Source organism: Manacus candei, unplaced genomic scaffold (genome assembly GCF_025592945.1).
Source record: "Manacus candei isolate 608988 ecotype Guabito, Panama unplaced genomic scaffold, ASM2559294v1 h1tg000003l, whole genome shotgun sequence".
Classification (NCBI taxonomy): domain Eukaryota; kingdom Metazoa; phylum Chordata; class Aves; order Passeriformes; family Pipridae; genus Manacus; species Manacus candei.
In genome coordinates, this window is record NW_026138051.1 from 11,607,014 (window position 1) to 11,622,450 (window position 15,437).

A 15,437-nucleotide genomic window follows, 5' to 3' on the forward strand; every position below is an offset into this window, starting at 1 on the left:
TCACGTAAGCAAAGCTGCAGCAGCGCCCACGCAAAGCCCATCAAGGCACAGCTTCTCGCCCACAGCTGTCTGGCGCATCAGAGGCAGCCGCCCTCACGCCGAAGCCCAGCCTGTGGTGAAACAGCGCTGCAGCCGGAGGCAAAGAGAAAGAGAAAGGGAAGAAGGCGATGCGGGAGTCTCACCACCCCCAGCCACCCTCGCCCTCCGGGCCCGTCACGGCCGCGCTCAGGGCCCGCCCACAGGCGGGAAAACACACCCCGCCCCCTGCGCGCGCCCGCCCCTGGACAGGCTCCACCCCCGCTTCTCATTGGCTCCGCCGTTCCCCGCGTGACCCGACAGCGCGTCGTTCATTGGCTGCGGCGCGGGGCAGGAGGCGGGGCGGGCGAAACCACCCCGGTGGTGGCGGCGGGCGGGGCAGGGGCGTTTCCGGTGCTGTGCGCGCGGCGGGGCCCGGCACGGTCGCGGCGGCCGCGTGAGGCGGGTGGGGGGTCCGCGCGCGCTCCCGCCGCTCCCGCGCGCTCCCGCCGCCCAGAGGGGCGGGGCCGGCGGGCGCGCGCCTCAGGCCGCGGAACGAGCGCGGGTTGTCCAGGCCCGGCACGGGTTGTCCAGGCCCGGCGCGGGTTGCTCAGGCCCGGCGCGGGTGACCCAGGCCTGGCGCGGGTGCCGAGTCCCGCCGAACGGGGCAGGATGAGCGGCGAGGACGGGAACGAGGAGTTCTACCGGCAGCTGCAGCTGCAGCAGCAGTACGAGGCCGAGCCCGGCGAGGGCGAGGGCGAATCCGACCCCTTCACGTACGTGGACCCGGCGGACGGGGCCGCCTACGAGTGGGACCGGGAGAAGAAGGCCTGGTTCCCCAAGGTGGGTGCGGGGGTCCCCGGAAGGTGAGGAGGAGGAGCAGTCGGGGCTGGGTCCCCTCGGCACGGAGGTGTCCGCGTTCTACCCCACTGGTGTCTGCTCGGTGGCACCGAAACCCCCCTTTTTACAGACAGAGCCGTCTCCGCCTGTGACCGGCTGCGATTTTGTTGCGAAGAGCTGTGTCTCAGCTGTGTCTCAGCTTCTCGCCTTGGCTGAGGATCTGCGGAGTTGCTCGAGCCTGGCATGAAGTCACAGTTATATTTGTAGGTCTTGGTCCGTGCTGCCTTTAGATCTCTTTGTCACAGTGGCTGTGGTGATCTTTTTGTGGGCAGTGAAGTGTCTGTTAAGATGTCTAGATGAAAATATATCCTTTCTAGGTGAAAGTATATCCCTCTTTCATTATTACCTGAAAATAGTGCCTTGTACAGGTGCGATCTTCCACATCCTTCAGTCACAGAAGTGCACTTGAAAATTAAGTGTATTTGTCTTACTTAGTGGCATTCCACAGCATGGAAACACGTCACAGTTTTTCATCTTGGTTATTTTTTTATTAAATATTTTCAGGATAAAAAATGATTTTGCTATAACACTGTGTTTCTTCAAAGGGAGAAGGGACATAGGTTTAATTAGTTGAGCAAATCTGCTGATCTGCAAGTGAAATAGTGGTTTCGTTACCGTATAACAATGAATGAGGGCAATTAATTTAGTATTAAGACATTTTATGGGGTCTGCTTGATAGATGTAATGTGCCAGTTCTAGTTTGTGACTGTGAATTCATTGCAATTCAGAGAAGCTGAGTGAGAATGAAGCCTGTAGTGCCAAGTTTGAATGTGTGTAAACCTAGGAAGGTGTCTGCAGCAGATGGCTTATGGAGGGGTAAAAGCATTGAGAAATCCAGACTCACAAAGTGGAACACTGAGTACCCCTGGCTCCCTGTGGAGTGCTATATCCAGTAAGCACAGTAACTTGTAAAAAGGTTCTTCTTTTTTTTACCTATTTCTTCCCCTCTTTCTCAACTATTTTTTTAAATCTTTCTCCTCTCAGTATCATTTGACTTTCCCAAGTGCCTTTCTTATCTCTTCTGTCTTGGAGAGGAGATAACATTAAGGGTTGGACAGGTTAAATAAGAGCAGCGAAGTTCACTAGTAAATATGATGTGTAGGAGAAGTTGGTGACCTACCAGTGACCCATAGAGCTTCACAAAGATTCTTTACTGAGCTAGACACCAGTGTCTCAGGTTACTTCTTCTCCCTGATGATTATTCAACAGAATGTTTTATCAAAATAAATTGGAGAGACCACCGGAGCCAGAAGTTGGAATACTTTCTCCATGAGCAGTAATAAAATTCTTAATCTCTGTTTCTTGACAAAAGATGAAAATATGACTGGTGTAACCATCATCTACAGACTGGGACTGCACTGCTGCTCTGCTTTGGGAGTAGTGGCTGCTGAGCTTCCACTAAAGCATATTTCAAAGCCGTGCAAAAAGTGAATTATGTTAACTGTCAACATTCCCCAGAAAAACTTGGAGACAGTCAAATATTTAATAGAAGCAATTGTAACCTCGTTTATTACTTATTATTTAATTGCTTTTCTTTCAATGGTACTGTATTGATGAATACCAAGTTCTGTAGTCCTTCATGGACATATCACAAAATAGCACGAGGAATTCATCAGCTGCCTCCATCACTTGCTGTGAAAATACAGATGTTGGCTGTCATCTGCGGGCACAGGGTATCTGTTCTTCATTTGGTTAATCTATTCCTTTCCATTTCAGTGGGACCAGCAGTTAATTACATGCTCACATGTCCTGTAGTATTGTATTTCTTTTCCTATAAGCTTGATCACCCCAACTGTATAATTGTGAGGGTGTGCAGATAGAACTGATCTGTCTGTGATGTTTTCCACCAGAACTGGATTGAAGCCCCAAGTAACAAATTCTGTGAATTGGTGTTTGTCATGCAGGCACAGTATAACATTGTTTCCAATAAAAGTCTTTATATTTGTATAAATTCCTTTGTGCTTGCAAAAAACCACATTTTAAAATGAGGTAGTCGTAGTGGTTATATGGTAAGATGATATTATGCAAAAAACATCTTTGTTATTGACTGGTAAAATTTGATAGTCCATGGTAGGTAATTTGCTAAGAATAAATTGAGCTTTACACAAGAACACAGTTCCCCCTCAAGCTGAAAAATAATCCTGCTGCAGAAAGGTGGTTGTTGCAGGTTTAATCACTAATTTATCAGTAAGTTCTCTGATGAAAATTAATAATCCTGTTTAGCAGAAAGTACCAAAGCTTCTTAATTCTCTGGATCTCATCAACTGTGATACTGAGGATTACTAAGGTTGCTTGTGTCAAATATGATGAACCTGGTTAGAGCACAGTGTCTTCTTCACTAAATGTGGTTGTACTTTTTCTTTCTCTTGACATGACATTGTGTTGGGTCCTGTCTGTAAGAGCAGCCACTTACATTCCTTATCGAGGTGTGTTGCAAGTCTTGTTTAGCCTGGGAGCTATTTTGTGCTAAACTTTAAAGTTATATGGGGCTCCATGGCACCTTGCATTATTCCTGACAAGCCTGTTACTGTCAGTTCTGCATTTTTGATTTGTTATAATAGAAGTCTAGAGTTGAAACGTGAAGCTTTGAACCATTAGAAGATGGGAGATTGCATTATCATCATTGACACAGTAGTTTAATGACATCAAGTTTTGTTCTCTGTTGAATACAGATGAACCAAGTGCAGCACAAGTCAGAGATAAAATTTTCAGAGGTTAAGGCTCAGCTTTGGGAATAAATCCTTTCAGAGTGTGTAACTTCAGAAAATCCTTCCTAATGCAGGGATGTTAGCAAAAGCAGCTCTGATACATATCTTTGCATGGGATTGCTAGTGGCTAGTATTAAAATTGGTACTGGGTGTAATTTGTAGGGATTTTTTTATTTTGACCTCTAAAACATAGGCATTAGCCAATCTTAAATTTTATCCAAGTATAGTCTCTCTCTAGAAAAGAAGAAGCTAATTATCTATTAGTAGGATATGAAGTAAAGCATGTGGCCTTAGAAACAGTGTGTTAAGATACATCTCTGCCTAAGTGCAGTATTTACTGTCTGTCAACACAAATATATGTCCTCCCTGGAAATGATTCCATGAAAAGGCAGATGCCTGCAAATGTCAGTCGTTCATCATCTGTGGATAAGTTGTTGACTTACTGTCAGTGTCACTTTATCTCTTAACTATGGCCGGGAGCATTTGGTTTCTGTCCTTCAGGCAGGTCCAATTTAAGTGGAAAGCAGAAAGCTTGGTTTGAAAAAAGTCAGAACTTGTGAAATGTTTGTGTAAAAACTTCATGTGCTGTATAGAATTAGTGTGTTTGTCCAGTTGAGGTAATGCCTGAACTTGTTATGCATATGGCTTTGCAAAGATGATTTAAAACCAGTTTTAAAATACCGGATTGGAAAATGACCATCACCTGACTAACATGAAAACACAAACCTGAATTTGTAGTTCTTTGAAATGTTTGATTAATTTTCCTAATTTCTTTTCAGATAACAGAAGATTTCCTGGCAACCTATCATGCCAACTATGGCTTCCACGCAGATGAGACAGACACTTCATCTGCCCCTGGCACAGCCACTGAAAGTAAGCAGCCAGTAAGTTCTAAGACAGCAGGAACACAACCATCAGCAAATGAGAAAGGACCAAAACAAACAGATCCAAAACAAAAATCAGAAAAAAGGAAGCTGGAGCCAGGTAAGTGACAAAGTATTTCCCTATGTTTAGCTGTGACATGTGTAGTAACGAGTGAAAACTGGCAATTGTTCAGTGTTGTCTGGTACAGCAAAGATATGGGTTGTGCTGAAAATTTCCAGATGGTTCTAAATTGTATGGTGCTTCATAGATATCCTCCTAAGTGTGTATGCAAGGTGGAAAAAAGCAAATTAAGGCATGTTCAGAGCTGCCCCTTGAGCAAGCAAAAATTGTTAGAAATCTGATAGAATATAAACATTACCGTATGCTGCCATGTTTAATGTATTACCATAACTGAATTAAAACTTTTGTGTTTAGGATGGTTTCATGTTGAAGAAGACAGAAACACAAATGTTTATGTGACGGGTAAGTGTTTATTTATCTACTTGGAACTAAAGATGGTAAAAGAGACTCGTAAACATCTGTAATATTCTCTAGTCATCTGCCACTTGCAAGGTGCTTAATGTTATGTTCCTGACTGCATAATGTCTTGGTGACCTTTAAATTGCAGATGTGGGAGAGTAGTCAAAGGGACATGCTCTGTGCTTTTGTCTGCTAAATGTGATATTCTGTGAGCTGTGTCAGCCAAGTCACTAATTTGTTTGGGTTTTTTTAAGCAAAACAATTTCTGCAGGCTCTTAGGGGATAGAATAATGACAAGTTTATAACCAGATAGTGTATCAGCTATAAACATCACTTAATCTTTAATTTTTATTTTATTTAATAAATGCATAATTAAATTACTAGGTAAGAAAGAGGAAACAGTAAAAGAAAAAAAGGCTGAGAATAGAATGGGAAAATAATGGGAAAGCTTAAATGAAATTATCTGTGCCCTTATTATGGTGTTTCTCGACCTGTTTTGGATTGTGGGGAGCTACCCTTGGATGCATATACAGAAGAACATTTGTATATGTATATGCTCAGTGGCTCTGAGCAGTCACAGAAGTGCACATACTTGAATTCTCAAAAATCTTCATCCAGGCCAAACTAGCATGGAACATCCACATAATTTTCTTATCCATTTTGGTTTTTTTTCTTGTCCTTAATTCAAAGTTCAGACCTTATAAAGTCTATACATTTTCAGTCGCTCTTTTTGTCGAATTTGTAGGTGGAGAAAATAGTTGTCAGTTTATAGGTTGGGGGGTTTTTTTTGTCCATAGACCATACTCAAGCCTTCTGTTTGAATTTATTTTGCAGGTTTACCTCCAGACATTACAAAGGATGAATTTGTACAAGTCATGTCAAAATGCGGTATCATTATGCGAGATCCTCAGACAGAAGAACACAAAATCAAACTGTACAAAGATAAGGAAGGAAATCTTAAAGGAGACGGCCTCTGTTGCTATCTGAAGGTCAGTGGTGCACTGAAATGAAGTTTTCCTTCCCACTGAAAGTACTTGTGGCCGCTGTTTCAGAATCATATTCAGGAGGTTGTTGAAACATCTGAAGTGTAACTTGAAATTTAGGGCTCTCTTTTAAAGGTTTACTCTAGAAATGCCCACTTGTGCACCTCTTATCCAACCCCACCCTCTGCCTGAAAGTGGCCATAATAGCTGCTGAACATGTCTCCCTACACGTTCCTCTCTTGGGTGACAGTGATTATGGGGTGAAATGGGGGACTATTTACCTTTTACTTTGAAAATATGCTACTGTGTAACTGAGGATACTGTATACCAAGGACTGTAGTCCTGTATATACACTTTTAGTTGAGAACTGGTTGATTTCAGAACTCTGTTACGTTCTTTATTAAACCATAAAAGTTTAGGCTGCAGTACTGTTTCCTTCATGTGTTTCACTTGTGAATCTTTTGGAAGGTTGGTGCTTCCAACTGCAACCTGCTTTAATTCTGCAAGAGAAGCACCAGGCAGTGCTAAATCCAATGTCCTGTACTCTGTGCTGTTTTTGTAATTGGAGTAGTTAGGGCTGTTCAGTGCACAAATATAAAGACAGGCTCCACTCCAAAGGACTTTCAAGAAAATATTAAAAATTACATGAGAGTCTCAGCATCTGCTGTTCATGGAAAAGTGATACAAGCTTTATAGGAAATTAGTCCCCTGAAGTCTTTTTATTCTTTAAGTTCATCAGCTTGCCTGATGGTTGCAGTTTAGTTTCTGTGACATATTTGAATGAACTGTGTGCAGTTGCTTTTGGGAGCATTAATCAATTATAACAGGAGTGCAGAAATACTGGGTTTTGATCAAGAAAGCATTGCCAGCTGTGTGTCAGGAGATTTGGAAGAGAAGTGGCCTTTTCAGTGACAGGGACCTGATGCTTTGCACAATATACTTAACACCACGTTATTGGGATCATTTGACTGTGCTATATGCTTTAAAGCTTGTGCTGTGTTTTATTTTCAAATAGAGAGAATCAGTTCAACTTGCATTGAGGCTTCTGGATGAGGCAGAAATCCGAGGCTATAAATTGCATGTGGAAGTTGCAAAGTTCCAACTGAAGGGGGAGTATGATGCAAGCAAAAAGAAGAAGAAATGTAAAGACTACAAGAAGAAGCTGTCTCAACAGCAGAAGTTTGTATTTTTTATTTCAGTAGAATATTGCTTGAATTCTAAGTGCTATTAGTAAAGTGCTGCTTTCTTTCAAATGCAGTGCTAAGCTATGCAAAAGTTAAAGTCTTATCTGACAGTGAAATACCTTAACTAATGCTCATTTAAAGGGGAGCTACTCCTAAATTAAATGTTAATATAATGAGCTTCTTTGTGACTTAAACATTAAAATAATGCATAGGGAGCCATGGTCCTTTCAGGTGTAGAAGAAAATATTACAACTCTGGGGAGATAAGACACTTCTGAGTGTGTGAGTGTGCAAGGTATCCTGTCATGATATTTGGGCTTGCTGTTATAAGGTCATAACACTGACTGCCCACATGTATTTTGTACCATAATGCAATAGTTAAAAAAGGGCAAAAGATGCTTGGCTGCCATAGGAGAAAGTACTAAAATATCTCTGTAGATTCCCCCAGACATCTGTCTCTGGTATAAAATATACTGATTTTTTTTAATTGTACCTTGATTCATTGCTTTTGTCGCTTAAAAACTGTTTTTCTGCCTTTTGGAACCAAGAAGATGCAGATTAAAGAAGAAAGAAGTTTGAACTTTTGATATTTTATTGAAAGCAACATTCCACTGAACATTGTAAATAGTAATGCAGAAGTGTTTTACCATAGTTAAAGGGAGCAAAGGCTACTTGATATCTTATCTATTGAAAACAGAAGTAGCTTGAAATGTGTCTGCCCCAAGGATGCATTGGCAGTTCTTGTTGTGAGAAGTCTCCAGTGTGGAGATGATGAATGAAAATAATTAAACTGCATTTGACAGCAATTTGTGTGAATAAAATGACTGTGTTCCTTTTGAGTTGAAGAGCATAATTTACTGGTAAAACTACTCTCATTGGGAATCCATGTTTTCTTTAGCTAAAGTAGGAGATATAAGAAGGAATTTAAGATTTTCCCCTGATATATGATTTTGAGATTTAAAAGTGTGAGTATGTGGGGTTGTTTTGTAATAGGATATGAAGTAGGCATTTCTATGAGAAGTAACATCTGCTGTGAGAAGGCAAAATCTTAGAACAGGTGCCCTGAGTTACATGACTAGTTTGTGGCACTGTGGAACAAAACACATCTCACAGCAGTGCCTGTGTAGGAGTCAAAGTCTTATTGCATGTTTGTTTAAATAAAAGCAGTTAAGTTTTACTAAAGGGAATAGTGGATCTCCTTTTTTACAAAATAAGTTAGGAAAAAATGGCAAAATATCAGCATTTTAATTGTACTTGGCAGCAACTGATTCCTGTATCTGAGCTGAATCTAAGAAGGAATTAAAACTTCAAAATTATTTTCTTTGTGTTTAAAAAAATGCTTTGATTTTTACTATAATTTATATTCCTTCTTTGAGCTTTAAATACCTTTGTAATGCTTTGTAGAAGTGGTAAACCTGGGTAATTATTGTATGTTTTAGACGAATAACTTAACGCTTTGTGTCAAAAATACGTGTTGATGTATTGCAAAAAATGCCAAATTAATAATTTTTTTTCAACAAATACTTGTAGAAACTGAAGAGAGCCGCAACAATATCTTCTTACTGTTGCTTCATTTCATTAGACAGCTGGATTGGAGGCCGGAGAAGAAAGATGGTGCAACTCGAATGCGACATGAACGCATCGTTATTATCAGGAATATGTTTCACCCAAAGGACTTTGAGGTAGGAAAATGCTGTTTGCTACTGTAGGTTGGGCTGTTAACAGTTAACATTGTCTGAAGTTTCTGCCATACAAATTTTAGCAAAATTCTAAGCAGATGAGAACCAGATTTGGGCAGGGCATTCTCCTGTACCAGACATCTGCTTGAAATTCATTCAGCTCTCTGAAAACAAGAAAAAGATGGTGGTAAGAATGTATTTTTCAAATCAGCCTTTTTCACTGTCTGTATCCTGACAATATTCCTTTTTGGGATGGAAAGAGGAGTAAACAACAGTAACTGTTAGGATGGAGAAACCAGCACAAAATAGCTTTGTTAATAAGTAGCATTTATAAAATTCTAATAAGAACTGTCTGCCAACTCTTAGGTGGCTTTGAAAATGCAGCATAGCAGCACTTACTTTATGAACTTCTGATGGGTTGGCACATGGCTTCCATTAGTGACTGAGCAAAAATAAAGCTGAGAGAAGTGAATGCTTGTGTTTAATTAAAGCTGTGTGACTGCTTTGCAGGAGGATCCCTTAGTGCTAAATGAGATCAGAGAAGATCTGCGGACAGAGTGTGAAAAGTTTGGACAAGTAAAGAAGGTTCTCATATTTGATGTACGTATTTTTAAATGCTGTGTTGGCAGAACTGATGTAATGTGCAAAGCTGCAAAACGTTTAGGCTGCTTTAAATATGAGTGGAGTGTTTATTTGGTTTTGTATGTTTATTTCATGGAAACTTGATTTAGTCTTTTAGTATTTTAAAACTGCTTTGAAACTTAATGTCTAAGCACCCATCAACTTCAGCCTAAGTGAAGGCAAACTAACTCTTTTGAAGAAGTTGAATACAAGTCACAAGTTTGAAAGTATATAAATACATTTAATTGTATCTAAGCTAGCTGAAACATTTCCTGTTTCCTGTGTTCAAAAACTGTGTTCTGTATGCCAGTAGAACAAAATATGTAAACTTGGAAACTGATATTTTCAAACACAGCTATGTATTATCAGAATGGAGCCATAATCTGATTTTGTAGCACAATCTAAAAGATACTGGAATAAGCACACTGGTTAGAATATTAAATGAAAGGTGTCTCTCCTTACAGCGACACCCTGATGGCGTGGCTTCTGTGTCATTTAAAGAGGCCACAGAAGCTGATCTGTGCAAGCTCACTCTAAATGGAAGGTGGTTTGGTGGCCGTCAGCTCAGTGCTGAAACGTGGGATGGTGTAACAGATTATCAGGTAACCTTTCCTGCTCCTATTTCATCAAATATTTCTTCCAAACCATAAATCTGTTTTAACTCAAGAAGTGTTTGGCATCCCCATCCCCTGCCCACCCCTGCACTATCTTGCTTCTCCTCAAAAACTGCTAGAATGTCCCCCAAAAAATCATTCTGAATTATTCAACTTAGCAAAAAATTAAAGGACCTGTTTTGTGTGTTGGAGATGTCAGTTTGGAGCATTATCCACTGCATGTACAGATTGTTAGTTCACAGTCAGCAGGGCCTTCTGAACTCTTGAGGTATTTCTGTAAGATAAGTGTTTGTATAATTTTATCTGTGTAAATACTCATTTAGACAAGGATGACTTCGAAATTATATGTATTAACATCTCTTTTTAACAGGTGGAGGAGACTGCAAGAGAAAGGGAAGAAAGGCTGAAGGTGTGGGAGACATTTTTAGGGGATCCTGATGCAAAGGAGCAGCAAACTACATCTGGTTCGGATTCTGCATCAAGTAGCGTTAAAGCGCCTGAAGGCAAACAACCTCCAGGAGTTAATGACACACCTAAGGAGGGTGCAAATGATGAAGCTCCTAAGAGGGAGAATAATGGTGAGGGCATTAATGAAGATGGAGCTCCATCCACAGACAGCAGCCTTGCAGGCAGCGATGGTGAAGCTGATACATAGCACCTTTAATGCTTTATGAAAGCATGATTTTTAGGGTGATGTTTGAGTTGATCCCTTTCTTCAGGGTGACTGCAGACAATATTCATATGAATATAGGCATATTAGAATGTCATCAACTGTGTGCTTTGAAGTTTTCATTAAAAGCAGTATTTAATGAGGTTCTAAAAGTTTGTATTAATTGGCTGTTCAGGTAAAGTAACTCAAGTTGCCAAGAATGCAGTAAAACTCATCAGGCTTCTTTTGTTCTAACTATGCTTGTCAATGTTCCATCATGTGAGTGTGAAATACATTCTAACCCTTAAGTTTATGTAACTGTATGTAACTTAAGTAATGCAAAGCTATTACAAGATTTGTGGATTTTACTGTTAATTTTCCTGTACCCCTTGGAACTCAGTATTTCATCCTTTAAAATGATTTGTGTCCTGAGTACTTTGGTTCATTTTATGGAACAGATGCTGTGATACATATGGGGTGAATGCATAGGATGTGTTGCTATTCATTAGGTAGCAAATGATACGAGTAGTACCAAGTCACAAACTTAAAAGAAGTGGAAAACAGCGTTGCCATAACCACCCTCAGGCAAACCGAGTGAAGACAGATTATTAAATCACAGCATTCAGTAAATTACTTTTTCCTTCCCCTATTTAGACCTTTTGTTGATGTTAGATAGAGGCTGGAATTATGTCAAGGAGACTAGAAATGCATGAGCACACACATTTTAGGACATAATGAAATAGATAGATCTTAAACTCTCATGGTCTGTATGCAGTAGGTATCAAAATAGGCTTTCAATTTTTGTGGTGGCTTTATTAGTTTTTGCTTTTATATTAAAGGTTTTTGTTCCACTTTGTTAGCATGATGAGTGTAAGTTCTCAACATTTTAGTTTAGCCCTGCATGCTCTTCAGAGTGGGGAGGATCTTCCATATTTCATAAGATTTAAAGGCTTTTGGCAGCTCAAACTACAGTTTGTTGTGCAGAAGTTAGAAAACTTGAAAACATGCTTTCAAATAATGCTCTTAAAAAACAAATGCTAGCCCTCTTAGAAATATTTCCAAAAGCAAGGATTTAGAAGACATTCTAACTTCAGGTATCTTAATACATGGCAGGCTATCAAAAATAACTGAGGGAGCTGTTTTGGGCATAGTCATTCTTAATTTAGAATCCTGTTATTTTGATAAGTAAGGGTAGAAGAATATGGATTTAGGCACTAAATAATTAAAATACTGGTGCTAAATTCATAGCACGTTGTTCATATGGGTGGTAACCAGTACACATTTGTAAGGAGGATCTGTTGAATTGTTTTAATTCATATTGGATTGCAAGAAACTATAGATGCTAATTCCTGTATTTCCATCATGAGGTATTTGGAATACTCTGAAAATTTGTGCTCTGAGATTACCATATATATTTTTTCAAGAAGTCTATATGGTTCTCTTATTTTGTTGGGGTTTTTTTTAATATATAATCAGTATGTGTGGGTAGCTATGCCAACCAGGGCATCTAAGTGAACACCTGCCACTGTGGTTATAAGTTACATCTTTTTTGTGACAAAAAATACCTGATCTTACAACAGAGATTATATTTGAATTCAGAGGTTAAAAGTCGAGGGCTCATTATAAGCTGGCATGACAAATGTCCCTTTTTGAGTTGCATTATAAGGGAGAGCTGTAGCTCTTGCCAGCTAAAAAAGTCCGTTTGCTCCTGTTTCCAAGTGTGAATTGTATGTTTCAGCAAAGCAGGTCTTTGAAGAATTCAGGGGATCTGAAACACTGCCTGCTTAGTAGCTGCACGTGGTGGCATGTTCTGATACATCTCTGGGTTGTGTTGGTTCTGCCTTAGTTATTTTTATTGGTAATAAGCACCACAGACCTTTGAGAGCTGGGAGTGTTTGCATGTGAGGAGTGATTTAATGTGGTGGGTATTGCTTTCAGTGCTCCTTTTTTTCCTTCCAGCTTCTAGACTCCAGGCTTTAGATCAATTACTCTTGTGTTTTGTTCGCTTCATTTTTTTTTTAAAGGAGCCCCAGTCATGTAACACTACACAGTTAAATCACCTGTTTTACAGTGGAATTGCAACTGATGTAGGGAAACTTGTGGACAAATGTATAAAACTTGTACAGTTCTATGAAGCCTTATTATGGTATCAGATATGAAAAATAAGGTTAGTGTAGTGTATTATTTGAGAAATAAAGAATCATTTTATGTGCAGTGACCTTCCTCTCTCCAATTGATGTACACATTTGACTGGCTTGCTGCAGAAGTGCAGTTGATGTCAGTCCTTTCACCTTTCTCTCTAGACCTCACACTGAAATAGAGCACCAAGAAAGACTGAGACCAAATGCTTTACTGGCTTTCCTATTAAATAGGGTTCTTAAGGAAATAAAAGCTGTTTTTTCATGCAAATACGTTGTTCTGAAGTGTGGCATTACACTCAAACTGGTATTTTCCTTTTGTCTACCTCTGTTTTCCCCAGTAAAATGTAAAAATATATTTTTATAAACTACTCATTGAGTTATTGCATTTAGTAGTCCAAGGAGAGGTTAATGCAGCTGTAACTTTCTTTTCAGCAGATTTTCATTCAGACTGAATTCTTTTGACATTTTCCTTTTTTGAAATGATGCAAATTTTTATAAATTAATCTGAACAGAAATAAAAAAATCACAAAAGTTAAAATTACTATTTTGAAGTATGACTGTGACAATCTTGTTGTATAGAGCAGTAATGTTTAATACCAAATTTTAACAAATCTGAAGCTGAACAAGGTGAGTTGCTTTTTAAACTTACATATTTTTCTGACTGAGCAGCATCATACATAAGTTGGTAAGAAGTTAAAACCACCATGGAATTTTCAATGTATTTGTTCTTTAATTAAAAGTGCTGTTTAATTACTTGCTCACTAGAAGTGACAAAATCAAACTTTTTGTTTGATTTCTAATATATTGTAAGCTTTTGGTGAGAGGTTCATTGTAAGAGAATCTGTCTCCTTCCCTCTGAGTATGATGAAAACAATAACCAGCAGGAGGCTGAAACAATTTGTGGATAATCCTTGTTGCTCAGTTTTGAACTGGAGAAATACTTGTTTCTATTAGTTCACACAGTGTAACAAAATGGATGTGAAGCCACTTAAACACAACAGCAGGGACAGAGTATTAAGTGATCCTTCAGTACAATTCAGCAATAATTGCTTTTTTAACCATACCAGCCAAAATCATTTCTTAGCTTCAAGATACATTGGTAGTTTGCTTTACAGTCAACTGCTCTTTAGTGCTTTGCTGGCAAGGAAGTTTTATGGGGTTACAGGTATTTGCCAGAGATGACGTGGCTTGAGGAGCAAGGCCAAGGTAGACACCTGGAAACAAAAAGCCCCGAAAGAAAAGGGTTTCTTGAAGGCTTTCTCTTTTTCTCGCAGGTTCTGGAATGTTCATATACAGCTGTAAAGAGAGAATTAGTTTCATTTTGCATCAAAATGTTTATCTGTTTCTCCTGCCTTTTTTTTTTAATTACTTTTTTTAATTGAATTTCAGTCCCTCGTACAGCTTACATTTTGTATAAGGATTGCAATTCACTTAAAATCATTAGTATGTTAAATGCAGTGCATTTTAGCTAAATGTCCTAGACATTATTCAGTTAAGGTTAACCTATTTACAATTACAAATAATTCACTTAATTCACTTAACTCGAAGGTATTGGATGCTTCATAGAAACCCAAACTTACCTTTAAATTTTCCAGTAAAATCGATATTCGTACCCTGAATTCTTGAACCTAAACAAAACAAATTGGAGAAAAAAAAATTAAAAATACTTACCTATAGATGTTAATTGGATTTTAAGTTCTCATTTCTGAATTTGAGGAAACATACTGCAGTATGGGAAATGAATTCTGTGAGTTGTGTACTTGTGTTGATTTGACTTGTGTGTATTTTAGTGCTTATTATACACGGCTTGAAGTCTTACTGTCAGGATACTCTGGAAGTTCTGTAAAATATTTATAGAATTATGAAATCTTTTGCAGCAAATTGGTTTTTTGCTCATTCTGTAATAAGAAAGTATATTGTTAGATTAAACTTTTCAGTAAGTTGACTTGGAATTTTTTTCTGACTGGTGATTTTTCTTTCGATAAATTGACCATTTTCATTTATCCTTTAGAAAGCCAACATTTAAAAGCAATGGTAATTGAATAATATCTAGACTTGTGACAGCATCTGAGAATCCCTTGGTTTGTCTTCAATTTGTTTCTTAAAGGGGTTGTGTTTTATACTACCTTTTTAATAAACAAACTGGTGAACAGAACAAGTCTTTGCTGATTCGTTCTGAGATAATGTATTTGTCTTTTTTCCCCTCAGTAGAAGATACAATAGCCTTTGGTGCACAGGGATTTTTATAAAATACATGTGTTAGCAAGCCAGAGCTTTCCAGCCGGATCCAGTAGACGTGTTGCTGGAACTGTAAGTGGGATATGGTATCTGTTCCCCATTTGTGGGTTTTGTCTTCTTCCTGGCTTGGTGTGTTAATGGACCTGCACAGATATAAAAGAAGTAGAAGGGATGATTGCAGACACCATAATTATAAATGAGATTGAGGGGTTTTTATTTGTTAAAGACAAGTAGAATTTCAATTTTGATTCTCAAAAATAAAGATTTTTTTTTTTCAATTTTGTTTTCTTCAAAGCTTTGACACTTGGCTTAAAAAGCACTGGATATCAGTTGCTCAATTCCTGTACTGAAGAACAGGGATT

General features: G+C 38.9%; 1 protein-coding gene across 1 annotated transcript; it reads left to right on the plus strand.

Moving 5' to 3' along the window:
• Positions 1-443: 443 nt before the first annotated feature.
• Positions 444-14,789, plus strand: HTATSF1 (HIV-1 Tat specific factor 1). The gene is made up of 9 exons (XM_051785311.1): positions 444-858; positions 4,403-4,607; positions 4,923-4,970; positions 5,802-5,956; positions 6,966-7,129; positions 8,716-8,815; positions 9,323-9,412; positions 9,898-10,035; positions 10,418-14,789. Exons 1-9 carry the CDS (start codon positions 688-690, stop codon positions 10,700-10,702), a joined length of 1,356 nt encoding a protein of 451 aa, XP_051641271.1. The 5' UTR covers positions 444-687; the 3' UTR covers positions 10,703-14,789.
• Positions 14,790-15,437: the final 648 nt, after the last annotated feature.